Here is a 16,424-nt window from a genome sequence, read left to right on the forward strand (position 1 = left end):
CATTAGAGTGCTCTCACTTTCAAAATATGAACTTATCTCCACATTTGTTCCCACTAGCCTATGTGCATTTTTTGCAAGGTGGGTTCTTCTTTACGATGTAGACTAGAAAAAGGTACATGCACATGAACATGTATGGAAATAATATTCTCTGTATTAATATGATTTTTAGAAAACAGGCAGTCTAACAAGAAAAATTCTCTCAATTCTGAGTAGCTTAGTTTCTATTTTCCAAAAATGAATTTTTTTTTTTTTTTCTGTGCTAGGCAGTACTCTAAGTAATGAAAATAGACTGATCTGACTGGAAAATAAAATTCCCTTCTGCTTGTACAAGTGTTTTTTAAGTGTGTATCATATGAGCAGAGGAACATTTAATGGTTATAAAGTTCTTCCTGCTTGCAAAAAATAGATAGAAAATAAATGCTTATTTTTAAAAGACAGAGACACGCTTGTTATAAGAAATGCTAAACAAAGTATCTCTTGACTTGTCACTAAATTTCTAATTAGCCTTACTTCAATTCTAAACCCATCTGTGAACCAACAGTGATTTTACTTTTTACAGTTTTATATAATGTGTAAAAAGATTGTACAGCTTTTATGCTTTCATTATTTATTTGTTTTGTTTGTGACTACTGTTAGTTTTTGTTTTGTTTTGTTATTAAGCCTATCTGAACAATGGCATGGGTAAGCTGGACGGACAGCAAGGCCCCTTGAACTTTTCCCAAGTATTTGGCTAACTATATCCTAGGAAATAATATTCAGATCAGTAAAGAACAGTAAAAATTCTACTCAGGTGTTCAAAAGTGACATTAACGCATTTGGCTTAATTAATCTGATTTAACTGTTATTCCTTAGTTATGTTGTCTTACCAAATATCTTTGTGAAGTACTGTGAAATGAAAAGATAATAAATGATGAATACTGAAACACCTACAGTCATCAAAACCAAGACTTTCATTTCTGCAGAAGTTTTCCACAGCTGGGGTAAATTTAAATCTATACTTTCCTAAATTCATAATCTGGATATTATTAAATTAGTGGAAAAACAATGCTACTCTATCCCTCCAAATAAAATTCCTTTGAAAGTGATTTTTTTTCCCTCTGGAGTAACATGAAATCTTCTGGAATATCCTGGTTTTAGCTCAATATACTTGCTAAGTAGCACAGACTTAGTGCATAAAGCTCTTTGCTACACCTAGGCATTCTCTGTCTGGTTTTCAGCTCATTATAGAAAATTGAATATTTTTATGATAGAACAATCTAACTCCATTAAAAAATTGCACAATTGCTCTACATATTTCTGGGAAAGGGCTGCACTTTTAATTAGTGCTTAATTTACTGAACTTTACTTTTAATTAACATGTATCTTTGCAGTAAGTGGCTCTACACATTTTGTAACAGTAAAGTGATATATATTTATACATATTTAAAACAATAAATGATGTAACGGAAGACAAATTAGAAGATCCTACCGATGGACCTATTTCATAAAACCTAAATTAAAACCTATTTTTAGTGAGCTCAAGAGGAAATCATGTGCTTTTGACACTGAAGTCTAAATGCTAATAAAGGCAATTACATTGATATTTCATCCCTCCTGTGTAGAAAAGGAAGCTGACACCTGAATGTCAGTCAGAGACCATGGAAAACATTGCCAGACATTCCAATCTTTCAAATTTGTGGATTGTGTTGAGACGATGGGTTTTTAGTCTGTCTTCCTGAAGTAATATATCAAACCAGTTGTAAAAAAAGTATTGCTTTCAGAAAAAAAAAAATCATTACCCACTAAGTTTATTTTAATACTCAAAGGCCAATCTAACAAAAAAAACCAAAAAACCACCAAACCCTTTTTATTATTAACTTCTTGAATAAAACATTTTGTAAGTCTCTAGCATTTGGAGACTTCAAGTTTTGAGGAAGCCATCTCTGAGTAAGCTGGCACACAATACAGAAAGCAGACGTTTCAAGTATGCAAAAGTATTATTTGTGAATTTAATGCAATTTTATAATTGCAATTTTGCTATTTACTTTTGAATTTTATATGCATACATATAATACATGTTTATACTTACATCATGGAATAGTTTGAGTTGGAAGGCACCTTTAAAAGTCATCTAGTCCAAACTCTCTGCACTGAGCAGGGACATCTTCAACTAGGTCAGGCTGGTCAGAGCACCATCTAACCTGACTTTGAAGGTTTCCAGGGATGGGGCTTCTACCACTTCTCTGGGCAACCTCTGAGAGTGTTTCACAAACCTCATTGTAAAAAAAGTCTTCCCTATATCTAGTCTGCATCTACCATCTGTTATTTAAAACCACTACCCCTTGCCCTATTGCTACTGTCCCTATTAATAAATCTGCCTCCAACTTTCTTAGGAGTCCCCTTTAAGTATTGAAAGGACACAATACTGTCTCCCTGTAGCCTAACATATAATCTAAGCATTAAAGATTTTCATTCATCAGTGAAAAAACCAAAAGGCATCAAGAAAAGCTCTATTTAAGTGGCGTTTTATTAACAATTTAGTTAGGTTTCTAATTTTAAAAAATCTACGTTTTACTTTGCTAAAGAACACCTGTTTCCTATGCATAGGATGACATTATAAGCAGTGTGTTATTATAAGCACATTGGGTTTGCATGACAAGCTTTGGTAGCTGGGGAGCTGTACAGGTGGCTCCTGTGAGAAGCTGTGAGATGCTTCCTCCATGCCTGGCAAAGCCAATGCCAGCTGGTTCCAACACAGACCCGCTACTGGCCAATATCTAGTCAATCAGTGGTGGGGTAGAACCTCTGGGATAACATAACTGAGAAGCAAAAAAGTGTTACTGTGGAGAAGTACTTGCAACTAGAGGAGAGAGGAGTGAGAATATGCAAGAGGAACAGCTCTGCAGATGCCCAGGTCAGTGGAGAAGGAGGAGCAGGAGGTGCTCCAGGTGACCCAACAGAGATTCCCTTGCAGCCTGGGGTGAGGACCACGGTGAAGCAACTGTGCCTCTGCAGCACATGGAGTCTGTGGTGGAGCAGAGATCCACCCTGGAGGATCCCACAGTGGTGCAGGTGAATGACTGAAGGAGGCACTGACTCCATGGGAAGCCTATGATGGAGCAGGCTCCTGGGAGGACCCGTGAACTTGTGGAGAGAGGCACCCAAGCTGAAACAGGTTTATTGGCAGGACTTGTGACCCCACAGGGGACCCAACCTGGAGCAATCTGTTCCTGAAGGACCGTACCCCACGGACAGGGACCCACACTGGAGCAGTTCGTGAAGAACTGAAGCTCACGGGAAAGACACTGGAGAAGTTAATGAAGGACTGTCTCCCATGGGAATGGCCCCACGAAGGAGAAAGGGAAAAGACTATTCTCTCTGAGGAAGAAGCAGCAGCAGAAATACCGTGTGATGAACTGATGAACTGACCTCCTCCCATTTCTCATCTCCCTCACTGCTGGTGGGGAAAGAGGCAGAGATTCAGGAATAAAATTAAGCCCAGGAAGGAGGGAGGGCTGGGGGACAGGTTTTTTTTAGGATTTGTTTTACTCATCATTATCCTTTTTAGATTTTGGTAAGGAAATGAGTTGAAGTTATTATTAAAGTCAAATCAGTTTTGCCTGTGATGATAATTGGTGAGTGATCTTTTCCTGCCCTTATCTCAACCCATGAGCCTCTTTCCCCTGTCCAGCTGGGGAGTGGAGTGATAAGAGTGGCTTTTGGGGGGTGGAGTGATAAGAGTGGCTTTTGGCCTCCAGTCAGGGTCAACACACCACATCTAGTTTTGCACAGACTCTATGACTGCATCAATCTCTGTAGCATAGCATTAATTTCTCTCTTTTATTCAATGAATTATTTTCACTAAGCAGAGTATCTCCAGCTCTCAAGAAAGAGGAATAGAGAAGAAGTTTGAATTCATAGTCTCCAGTCTTGGCTAGGATGGTGTTTATTTTTACTGTTTCAGTAATTTCACTGTCTAAAAGTGTACCGAGTAATAGTCCTCCACCTTCTGTAACCAAACCTGACCTTTCTGTCAAAGCTGATAGACACATTCTTGTGATAAGGCTCTATTTTAGCCAATCATCATTTTTAAATGAAAGGTACCTAAAGCCAGAAACTTCCTAAAGAAATAATTTTCTCAACTACTTGAATGCTATTTCTAAGAGCTATTTTCATGTTATCTCCCTCCCAATTATCTATTGAGAAGAACAGTCACTAAACAAAAACTGCTGCTGAATGTTGAAAGTAAGTGAGCTTTTTTCGAAATAATGTGTTTACTCTCAAGATAATTGTATTTCTGTTTCTGAAACATGAAGGAAAGTCTTAATTTTTGTGTATAAATTAATTAGTAACTTAAAAAATGAGAAAGAAATACCTGTACGACTTTCTGAGACTGCACATCAACAATGAGAACTCTGTCAAGTGTGGGCTGAGTTACGTATATAAACTTGTCTTTTACATTAACAGCAGTAGCCCATACACACCGCTGAACAGGATCACCACCTGCTTTGGGACAAACTTCATCCTATAATTCAACAGAAACAGGGAACGTGTAAGAATCAAAACAGTCAACAATGTAATAGAAAGACAAATTATACTCCTTTTCTTCTTTTTTAACTGTAAAATAAAACCTCAGAAAACAAAGGGAAGGAAAAAGGACAACTGACACTAGGATATAAGCTCAGTTAGTCAAACTGCATCTTGTAAGCACCACAACAAGCACTGTAAAATAATCCATACACCGAATTTGGGGATGTTTTCTAGAAGTTCAAGAAGTTAGTACGGTTGACCTGAGAAAGAAAAAAAAATTGAAACAACCATACATGTAAAAATAAAGTGAGCAAGGGGCAGGAGACCTTTAAACCAGAAAACCAAATCAGACACACGATGCCTTGCTGCTGCAGTAGCTGGCAGCTCCCACCTGAGCAGCATCACTGTGCCCTGCAAAGGGAGGCAGTGCAGGCATGGCTTTGCACCCTGCAGCTGAGAACACAGCAGTGCCTAACTGGGGAGATGATAATGTACAAATGAAGACAAAGAGGAGGTGGTGCAGTGCAAATTGTCACATGGCACAGGGGCAAAGCAGCAGTCAGAGAGATCAGCTGTTCTGGTCACTTGGAAAACTGATCGGTTGCTTTAAAGATCAAGATGCTTGGCTACTTCTGCCATGAAACATTCTCATGGCCTATCTTACTACTGTTAAACCCAACAAATACTAAATGTCTTCTTACTACCATTCCTTCCCTCTCTGCCCTTCCATTCCTGCAAAAGGATGAATTTGAAAAAACACCAAACTTCTGATCAGTGAATTGATATTTAGTAATACATATAACAATACACTCTCAGTCAATACAGTTAGCTGTAGTTTACATGCTCACTATTCCTGATTTGTAGAAATATATGGCAAATCATCATGTATTTATCTACCTATCTGTGAATATTTTCTCCCAGAAAAGCTTGGTTTTATAAAAAATAAAATTTACTTGGTGAAACATGTTACTATATTTGGAAATTCCACTTATGAAATAGCATGATTTATTTCCTATAATGGATATGATAATTATTTAAAAACAGGGTCCTGAAAAATACTCTGCTTGGAGAAGTACAGCATGTACCAAGCTTGTTTTTTTTCCTGACCTTTTCTTTTTTGACTCTTATTTTATATTCTTTGCATCACAAGGGAAAATTTCACCAAATCATAAGTATTATTTCTTTTTGCCACTTATCTGCTGCTTATTCCTAATTTAGAATGCTCTGCCTGATACATCATAACTGGTCGCTGTGAAAATAATTATGATATGTCAGCAGATAATGACTCAATGTAGAATGAGCAGCAAGAGATGATGAGATCTTAAACAAGAATTCTGTTTCTAAGCATCAAGCTCCTTTTAAAAGGCACAGGAAACATTATGTGACAGAACACTATGTCTGGCACTAAGCAATGCTCTTCAAGATGATGATGCATTTCAACACTTATTTTTCTGTATCATCAACATTCTTTGCCTGCTGTGCCTCTACATTTTCAAAAATACACTCAATCTTTATGTGTCAAAAGAAGAAATAAATCAATTTCCAGCTTTAAAAGAGGGAGTTTCTTTGGAGAAGATGGAAAGCCACTGCTTTCTTTTACACGGCTCCTAAACCTCAACACAAAAGGAAGTTATTTCAGGAATCATATTGATAAGGAAAGGTTATGAAACTCAGGTACTGTGTGATAGCACATCATCAGGAACTTCAGGAGAACTCAAAAATAAGTAACAAGTAAGATTTAGTTTGTGCTGATAAAAAGCCATGAAGATCAAGGGGAGAAGTTAAAAATCTAGTTTTTAGGGAATGACAGGCATGGGACAAAATGGACTTTCATTCTTAAAAGTAGATAAATGTTTTTTACTGTTGCATAAAGTCAACATATGCAAGTATGTCTCTAATATGATGTGCAATCACCGTATCAGTGATCTATTGCCATTTGCCTTCTGTGTAATTGTCACTTCAAGTGGAAGTTTTTTTCACTGATCTCATTATTTTTTATATTTAATCTAAATATACCTTGTCTTAGCTCCATGCTTTATCTGAACAGATAACTACATCTAGATTGTTCTACACCATCCTCTTTATTCCTCAGAGAGAGCACCTTCTTCAACCAACGAATCTGCAAATGCTTGTAACAAATCTATACAAAGACATTATTTTCAGTCATCTCTCAGGGACTCACATTAACTTACATGAGTTTCTGGGACTGAATTCTACAAGGAAATATTCAATATATTGTTCAAAAATAAGGCTGCCTTCTGCTGAAGGAATCTGGGTTTCTCTCACATGGCATCATAGATATTAGTGTAAATGATTACTCTGATACCACCTCCCCTTGTGGGATGTATAGCAGAACAGCAAAGTACTCTAACTTAAGCACTTATATCTAGAGATGAGCTACCTCCTTATAAATTTTCCTGAATCTGAGTCTAAAATACTTACTGAAGTGTATTTTTAAAGATTTTTTCCATTTTAAGACCAATATATAGTCATATATACGCAACCACACATACACATATCTGCAAATAGAAATGTACTTTAAAGGTTCTAAAATATTTTTCATGTTGTCATAAATTTATATAATCCAATGCCAATTCTCACCTTGCCCAAAAAGAAGGAAAACATAAAATAAAAGCAATAACCTGTTTTTCCAAAGAAACAGTAAAAATTATGCATCAAAATTCTCATGACCAAAACTCAGTTTTTTCCAGTATAAACTGGTTTATGTAGTTGTTTCTCTAGTTATTCAAATCTGCATTTATCTGAAGCTGTTTCAACAGAAACGGAATCTTGCTGTTGAAAATTTAACATTTATCTGATTAGACAGTTTGGACTTCTTTTACACTGCAGGCAGTTATTCTGAGGCTCCATATTAATTTCCCCAGTGGTTGAGTAATAGGTTAAAATAATTTCTCCTTAAAATATAAGCATAAACCCACCATTTTCTTCTTCTAATTAAAATGTGAGCAATTTTTTTTTTCCTAATTTATTCTTTAAAAAAAAAAAAAGAAAGTTAACTTCTGATAAAACATTAATTTACTTCATTGTTGTATTCCCCCCAGACTTTTTAATCAAAAAGTGACTTGCTCTGTAACAAGTCAGCAGATGGAGGGAAATAAATCCTTAGAGAAAGTTTTTCAAGATAGTCTGGGGCAAGAAAATCTCAAGAGGAAACATGTACTTGTAGATTTATTTGTGCAAATTCTATGTTTATTAACTTACACTTACTGCAAGCGCCTTCAGTGTTTTAACAGGATGTGAGTCAAAGTCTTTAGGCAGTATAATGAAATGTCTAGCTATGCTATGGCTGCCTAAGAGTAAGATGATACCAACAGGTTAAAACAGTACAAGTCTTAAGACATGAATTTATGTATCACATCTTCTACATTAAGTTATTGTTTTCTTGACATTCTTTAGTAAAAATCAGACTGTGGAATTTTTTTATACTTTTTTTTTTTTTACAAACAAGGGTTAGCAATTACTACATTTTCTGTGCTGAAAGAGTATAAAACAAAGGCAGTTTCTGCAGACTACAAAGTATGTTTCAATCTAATTTCCTGTGGAAACTTTGGTCTGCCATGTAGTCACATTAATTATTTTGAAATTAAGTATTTTGCTCAGACCTCCAGCATATATTCAAATTTGAGATGGCATATTTCACTGAAATTTGTCCATTATGTGCTACTTCTTGTAATAAACAGAAAATCAGTTTTATGTTGAAGCCAAAAGGATTTTTTCATTAGTCTCAAAAAGGCATCTGTTTCAATTGCTTTTTTCCCAGTCTCTGGAAATAATTATTCTAACTGGGATTCACTGTGAAAGGAAAATAAAAACACTTTTGCATAAGAATTAGAATTTAAGTCTTTGGATAATATTAATTTACAGAGGATACGCAGAGGTTGAATATCAGTGAGGAAAATGTCCCAAGCACTTCAGAATGATGAGACATTTAACAGGTGAAAGACTCTACTTGAACCATGGTTAAGAATCTATTTGACAACAGGTTAAACAAACAGCTGTCAAAGCTGGTCTAACTAAGCAATAACTTACATCGGGAAACAGAAATCAGTTTATTTCTGTCCCTACGCATCTAGAATTGTCACTATCAGACATATAAATTTCTACTTGCACTTGACATTAAGAAGATTCAAGTGATTTAGGAGATTCTGGGAAGGAGAGGAAGAAGGTCTTTACAACTTCTGTGACCCATGATGATCCAGTAAAGCACTAAATCTTTTGCTGCACTTCAAACACAATGAGACATGTTAGATACACACCAAAGTGCTTTGCTGTATTTACACTCAGTGGCATAAGAGGTAATTAAATATTTAGATAAGGGTTCTCAAGTATATAGCTAGTGAGAAAATATATTTACCTTTAGCAAAATGAGCATACCTAAATATGTACGTGTGTAAGTACTGCAGCACTGTTCACAATACAATGCAATGCTATGTAGAAACACCTGAGCTCATTCTTTTACAGAAACTCAGTTCAGGTTTGTGGACAAACAGGAAACCTGTGGAGGAACATTGGAGTGCCATGGGTAACATCCAGACATTTTCTATAATCTAAATAGCACTGCTGAATTTGGTAATGTTCCTATGCTTTAGCAACTCTTTGGCAATAAACAACTCTCCTGTGGTTTTACTTGAACAGCTGATTCAGAAAAGTGTAAAGAAATAGGAGAGGTTTAAGCAAGCCTGTATTTCCTTTAATGTTAATATGTTAATAGTTAAGTCATGGAGATGCTCTAATGTCAAAGGCTATGTAAAGCTACCTCAATATATGCTTGGTACACTTACCAACATCTCTGATTAGTAAAAGTATATGACAGAGCCAAAGAGAATTACTAACCACCAATTTATGACATGAACTCTTACCACTAAGCAATCACATCCTGAACTTGATAAAAATCTGATCCTGGAACAGAACTAGGTTATTTTTTTATTTTCATTTAGAGGAAAGAGACTTTCCAAAGAGGCTTGAGGAATATATGATATTCTTCAAAGGAGGAAACAGTTGTCAAAAGCTTCATAGTCAATTAACTTTTTCAAGGATATACTACTGTTGTTATAGTAATATACAGTATATGCAGGGAATTTTATTAAATTATTTTTTCATTCTGCTTCTATTAGGAAAGTACTTTTAAAGGAGTTTCTTCAAAATATTTACTGAAAACTATTTCTCAGTTTATTTGTTTTTATGCAGAGTGAAAAACAATGTCACTCCGAGTAGAAAAACATAATATTTTAGAAATATTTTCCAAACATTTCTAATTTCTCTTGCAAGAATAAATGTTTATTAACCACCCTATGCGAGGGAATATACTTTCACTGTTCAGAGAAATAAGCAGAAATATCTTGAATTTAATGGGCAAAATGACATGAATGTAGGTAAAAATCTTAGTTTCTATTTTATTAACCAGACCTCTCTCCATAGCTCCACACCTACAGAGCTCAAGAAGGACAAGTCTATCCCCAGTTTAAAATTAAAATTATCAAGTAGCCTGCTTTCCTGGTCTTTTCATTTTTTTTTTCTTCCCCCTCCCCCCCCCCCCCCCAAGAGGATTTAGCTATTATGCTACTCCAGGTTTGAAAGGTTCCAACAGGAAACAAATCTGACTTATTCATCCTGATTATTGCCACATTTAAATAAAAATACTCTTAAAATCTAGGCTGCACTTTAGACCAATAAAATTTTAACAGACTTCTTAAATAATCAGCTTTTTAATTAAACAGCCAAAAAAAAGTTTTTTGGCTTATTTTTGGCTGTGTCAACCTAATTTCACTTAAGCAGCACAAATCAAGGTATGATTAGCTGTTCAAAGCATAATTATTCACACTAAAATAAATCTTGTTGCTGAGTACAGCAGCCTTTGACATCAATAATGATAACTGAAGAGGCAAATTCCATTGAGACAGCTCTAGCTCTGCTGTCATTGAGGCATTAAAGAAAAAAAACCAAAATGTACAGCTCAATGCTTAGTATGTATTTCAAGGTCACTCATTCAAATCCAAATGAGAAAAAGTTACTATTTTTGAAAGGTGATAGATCATATAGAGTAAGTCTTAATGCAGTGACTAGTACCAAGTGTTCCTGTGGGAACATGCATCATGTCAGCTAGCAATCTGATTAGCAGTAAAGGAAAAACATCACAAGAATAAATGGAAGTGGAGAACACACTAGTGTTTTTATGCATCCTACTCAGGGAAACTACATCATAAATTCTCAGAATTTGGAGAAATCAGCTATAAATATGTTAACAGTAAAGTTACTGAAACTACTTATATGAATTTTAAGTTGGAACAAAAGCATCAATCATCTCTACTAACTTCAGTGGAAGCTTTGAGAGTGTTTACCAGCACAGGGATTTGTCTCACGATAGTTGAGAGTTTAATACAGACAAACATCCAGTGGACAAAAAGAAACCTTTAAAATCATCCCACCCCCCCAACAAAAATCCTGTATTTACTATAGAGAGACTCAATCCCTGATTCACTAAGATGAACTTAACTGTGGGTCTGAGGTGGGGAGCTGGTGGGGATTAAACAAAAAAACCCAACAACAAATTCAGAAATACAGAGCTATTAAAGAACTGGGAAAGAAGAAAGACAGCCAAAGAAAGAAAAGGGTTGCAAAAGTATTCAGGCAATATTCAATTGAAATAGAGACTGAAAGTATGAATTTAATAGAGGAAAATACAAGAAATTTTGAGATCACCATTATAAGCTTTTAATTAATTCAGAAGACATGGCTGAATTTATGAAGCAGAAAACACTAAACTAGTAATAATAAATTCTTATGTAAATAAAATTATAATTGAGAAAACACTACAAATAGATTTTTAAAAACAACTTGCCTGAAAACCGAGGAGTTTTTCACTAGGCTTAATATGCCTCTGAAATTCACATTCCACTGGTTGTATTACTTTGATGCCATCTTCATAAAAAACATAAAACATGTTCCCAATTCCCAGACCTTAGGGACAAAAACACATTGAAATGTATAAAATTAAATAATGACAAAGAAAATCCTTGTCTTGAACTAAAAACCTAATCACAGTTTGGTATGAGATCAATTTGTTAATGCATATAGCGGTAATACCGCTAAACCTATGGGATCTTTTATTGTAAAACTAAAACAAAGCTGTTACATTATTCAGAATTTCACATAATTTTCTCCATTGGCAAGTCTTTATGAATACAGATCTAGAAACACACAGTTTGACAGCTGCAGCAATAAAAGTGATCTTGTGACATCATCTACACTGAAATCAAATTAATATAAATTCTCTATTTTTTTTTTTTTTTTTTTCTTTTGCTCAGGGATGGAAGACTTAACAAAATTTCTTTATAACTCTTTGTTATAATCCCTTACTTGATATTTCAGTCAGAAAAGGAAATATTCTATATTTTATTCTATTAGAAAGAGTTGGGCAGATCTTCATTCCAATGTTGAAGGGCCACAGGTGTTTACAGAATTATTCAATCCTTCTTCCACAACGTTGCTGAATGAAAGGCATGATGCTAAGTTTTGTGGAGAAGGTGGGAACCAGATGTGTAGCATGAAGCCTCACAATATCTGTGATCAAATTTGCTATGTGGATGCTGTAACGGGTGATCAGTTCATACTCATAAAATTCTTAGAAGAAAATCATAGTACTCATGAAATTATAACTATAACCATTCAGACAACTTAACTGTTGGCTACAATGGTAAAATGGGTATTTATCCTGGGCACAGGACCTCAGCTTCCACTTGACACAACGTGTGGTATAGGAACACAGAAGAGTGAAACCCAGGAAAAAGAAATTTGAATCTGAAATTCTGCTTATGCTAAATTCTAAAGGAAAACCAACTTTAACAGAGAGAGAACAGGTCTTAATAGAAAACAGAATAATGAGAAAATCAAGAGGGGGTAGGGAAAATGCATGTTTGTGTATGTTTGTATTTATGTACACACAAAAATAAAAGTTTCCAGTCCCTGTTAGGGTTCACATAGCCAATACAGTTGCTCAAAACGTAGTAATATGAAGAAGATCCTGAACATCCTACACCCAAACACACAAGGTAAATTATCTTTGAGAAATCTTGTGGAATCATTTCCCATTTCTGGCCAAATTTTCCCAGAAAGAAAGGAGGGGCAGTCTCCAAGCAGGGTTTCCTCACTTTATGCCAAATTTAACTATTAATATGTTACCAAAAAGTGGGAGAGAAATTTGTCTATGCTGCATTTGGTGTAACATAGAAGCAGTCTTAGATTCATGGAAAACTTCCCAGTCATGTCTACTCAGAGCACAGGGCATACTCAGGGCAATTTGCCCACTGTGGCCATTGGCACTTCGGTATGCCTTGGCAGATAAACCACACAGGCTGTATAAGACAGTAAGTTAAGGCCTCTCTTTAGAAAATGCCTGATACTGTATCGTGTAAGAACAGCTGGAATTTGCAGATAAGCCTGACTGATGTTAGGCTGCCTGTACCAGTCAACACAGTGTAGAGAACTCTAGCTGAGCAACTGGCATATTGTGTCTTGGGGATGAATATGTGAACCTGGCTGGGGACAAAACAGAGTTTTCCCTTCTCCCTCCTCTCATTGGCTGAAGTATATTACAGTTATTAGCAGGATAAGCAATACCAGAACGTGAGGAAGTAACTGAGCTGATAGCCCCAGGTGACCAAGACATTTGATAAACAGGCTCCTAAACTTCCACCTCAGGTGTCAATATTCCAAAGCAAGATTTCCAATGTACAGATAATATTTATGCCTAACAGACAGCCCAAAGTTTTAAAGCTTTATTTCCAAAGTCTGGATAATAATGTTTTACAAAACTGTTCTACAAAATCAGTGACAGACACACAGTATGAAATGTCCTTCTTCCATTTCTATACCAAGTTAAGGAAGCCAGTTCATATAACAAAACTTTACCTGTGGATCCAATTAGTTAAGTCCCCTTTCCAACTTATTACGACCCAAAACTCTTGAGTCAGTGGCTACAGATACCTATCCAAGTATCTAATCTGCATAAATATCTAATCACCTAGGCAAGCCACTTTTTCAGAACTACAGGAGATATTCCTTTAAAGACTTAATTTTGCAATCCTCCCCCCACTAAATACAATCCTGCACATTTTTAATGCAGTGTCAGAAACAGTAGACAAATAGATTTGCTTTATTTAGACTAAACTGATACTTAAAACTGGCTAACACTAATTTTTTTTTAAAATGGTGGTGGTTGGGGATCTTTTGCAAACATATGAATATATTTACATTTATTTATCTATTGTATTATTACTGTAATACACATGTACCTTCAAAATCCTTTCAGATTTTCTCATGCAAGTGGTTGTGATAAAATATTTGTGCACTTGATACAGAAATATCTGTAGGCACTAAGGCCTATGTATGGTTTCATGATCTTGATTGTCCTACTAATCACCCATATGCCTCCCCTCCTATCTGTTAATACTTTGATAACAGAAAATGTCAGAGCATGCATGGCCCAGAGAAGTCAGCAGTGATGTTTATTGGCATCTTCAGGGTATTGCTCTCTTGTAAAATATTTCCAGTGTTGCAATTAGTAACAGCATTTGTTGGAAACACAAGGATTGGCCAATGAGAAATTCAGGAGAGTGCGAAAATCTGCTCTAGGAGACACAAAATCTGCTACTATAAATTGTTTTTTGTTTACTTTCACATTAGTCACAGAGAAACTTGAATGTCTTTACCATAAGCCCTCTGGTACGCTATTATTTTTAATTGGTCTTTTTTGTCATAGAATTTAAGTTTTCCTAGGTGCATTCTAACCCCTGAAGGCAACAAACTGTCTTGAAAAGACAATAATCTAAAAAAATCAAGGTGATACTAATCACGTTTTCAGTTTTATTGGAGATAAAATATAATTGATACTTTCTCAACAAGAGGAACAAGAGGTGAGAACACCATACTTTTGAGAATTTGGTGCAATCATGTTGCATATCAGTTTAATAATTTACAGTGGAACGGTATGAAGCCCTAAACACATCATTTGCACTCTGCAAGGCCAATAGAGCAGGAAGATCACAGCTGAGCTCCACCACAATTAGGGAGACGATTTTTTGTACCAGCTGAGCAACTGGTAAAATGAATAAAAAAATAAAACTAGTTCATATTTATAAATACACTGGGAAAGCCAAAGGTTACTATGTACAGGCAAATGAAATATCAGATTTCTGAATTTTTAAATTAATTTAAAACCAATTTTTAAAAAGTCTACGGAAATACCATTTCTAACATGAATTCACAGCAAAGCCTGATCCACTTATTATATTATTCTCTTGTATTATCAATCTTCCAATGGAAATAATTGAAACAATTTCTTACTCCTGAAATATATTAATTCCTAAATTGCAACTTTAGATGAAGAATACATGAGTTAGAACAACAAAATGGGAATGCATGACAACACTTAGATTATGGTATTTTTCTGGAATATGAGATAATTTTTGAGATTATGTCATATATAATTGAAAACTAATACCTATCTTTTGCTTGTAAAATAAAATTTCCATGACTTTTATAACACCTCATTTTGTCTTTATTTATATTTAACCTTTAGTTCATTACAAATATCCATTCCCTGTCCCAACATTTATTTACAAATCTTTCCTGAGTGTAAGAATAAGATGCTTGGTTTCATTAAGCAACAACAGGTATCTCAGTTTTAAACTGCTTAAGACTATAATGTTGTCAAATAAGAGAGATTCATACAAGAAAATCAATCTCAACAGCATACAGGCTGACTGGCTGGAAGTTTTATCATAGCAACAAAAGTTAAATGTCTACATTTTAAATCTGAGCTTCTTGTATATCTTTGAGCAATTGTCTGAAAATTGTGAACAGCATATTTCCTTCTCTCTCCCAAAAAAGAAAAGGAGTTTACGAAAGTATGAGCCTTTAAGGCATTCATTACCGCTGTAGTTTTTCTTTAAATGAAATTCCTCAGTGTTGCAAGGGAGCAGGTAATTACTGTAACTGTAGAGTATGAACAAACATAGACACACACACAAAAGAAACAACAGATGAGCATTTCATCATAATACAGAAAATATGAACAAAAGTAATCGCCATTAGTACCTTGCTCTCGCCACAATATGTTTGCAACTGCAGCATGTAAGAGAAAGAAAGAACAGAAAATACAAATGAACAAGATAAAACAAGAAATGATACATTAATTCTGAAATAATTATGCTGCTTTAACCTCTGATCCACTAAAATACTCCTACAGGTAAATCAATGGAAACAGTGAACTAACGATAGTTCTCTGCGTCACATGACACAATTGTGTTTAGCCAGAGCAGCTATTTGGGATAGGGTAAACTCCATCACTCCCACTAAATTCCCCCAAGCTAACTCCATTAACCAGTATCAATACTGTGTTTCATAATCCATTACAAAAAGCATGTGCAGTTTTCATGCATATAAATGATGCATATTAATGACAGGTGATGCAATTTTCATAATTTCCTTTAAACCCTGGACTTTGAAGAGATTGAGTTCAGGACACTTATGAGAGAGATATGCAAAATCAAAACAAGATATTGTTCTGTATGGCTGTAGAGCAACCATGCTACCAAAACTGTCATGTTGCATAATGTTTGCCATTATCTTTGGAAGACCAAGACTGAAAGTATAAGTTGGCATGGTAACTAACTAAATGTTTACATTGGTTTTTCTGGGAATACATAAATTTTATTTGGCCATCTTGTTTACAATTGGATTTTAGACCTTTGAGAACAATAAAAATTATATTAGCCCAATATTGCTCTTTCTGTCTGCAGAGGGAAAAAAAACAAATAAAGAAAATATAATTTTTCAAATTGTAAATATTTAGAACTCAGCATGCAACAGAATAAAATTTTTAAAACACCATCACT

At 35.1% G+C, this 16,424-nt stretch overlaps 1 protein-coding gene across 19 annotated transcripts in view; it reads right to left on the reverse strand.

The window, feature by feature from the left end:
- Positions 1–16,424, reverse strand: part of FSTL5 (follistatin like 5) — a 386,298-nt gene that overhangs the window by 31,747 nt on the left and 338,127 nt on the right. For 18 of the 19 annotated variants that reach the window (XM_069013600.1, XM_069013606.1, XM_069013596.1 and 15 more), the window contains 3 exons: positions 15,625–15,651; positions 11,369–11,487; positions 4,355–4,504 (listed from right to left, as the gene is read on the reverse strand). In XM_069013600.1, coding sequence (XP_068869701.1) covers positions 4,355–4,504; positions 11,369–11,487; positions 15,625–15,651 — 296 coding nt within the window. The remainder of the gene's footprint in view (positions 1–4,354; positions 4,505–11,368; positions 11,488–15,624; positions 15,652–16,424) is intronic. The other variant, XM_069013602.1, reaches the window with a different exon arrangement.

The sequence above is a fragment of the Aphelocoma coerulescens genome, chromosome 4 (assembly GCF_041296385.1).
Source record: "Aphelocoma coerulescens isolate FSJ_1873_10779 chromosome 4, UR_Acoe_1.0, whole genome shotgun sequence".
Classification (NCBI taxonomy): domain Eukaryota; kingdom Metazoa; phylum Chordata; class Aves; order Passeriformes; family Corvidae; genus Aphelocoma; species Aphelocoma coerulescens.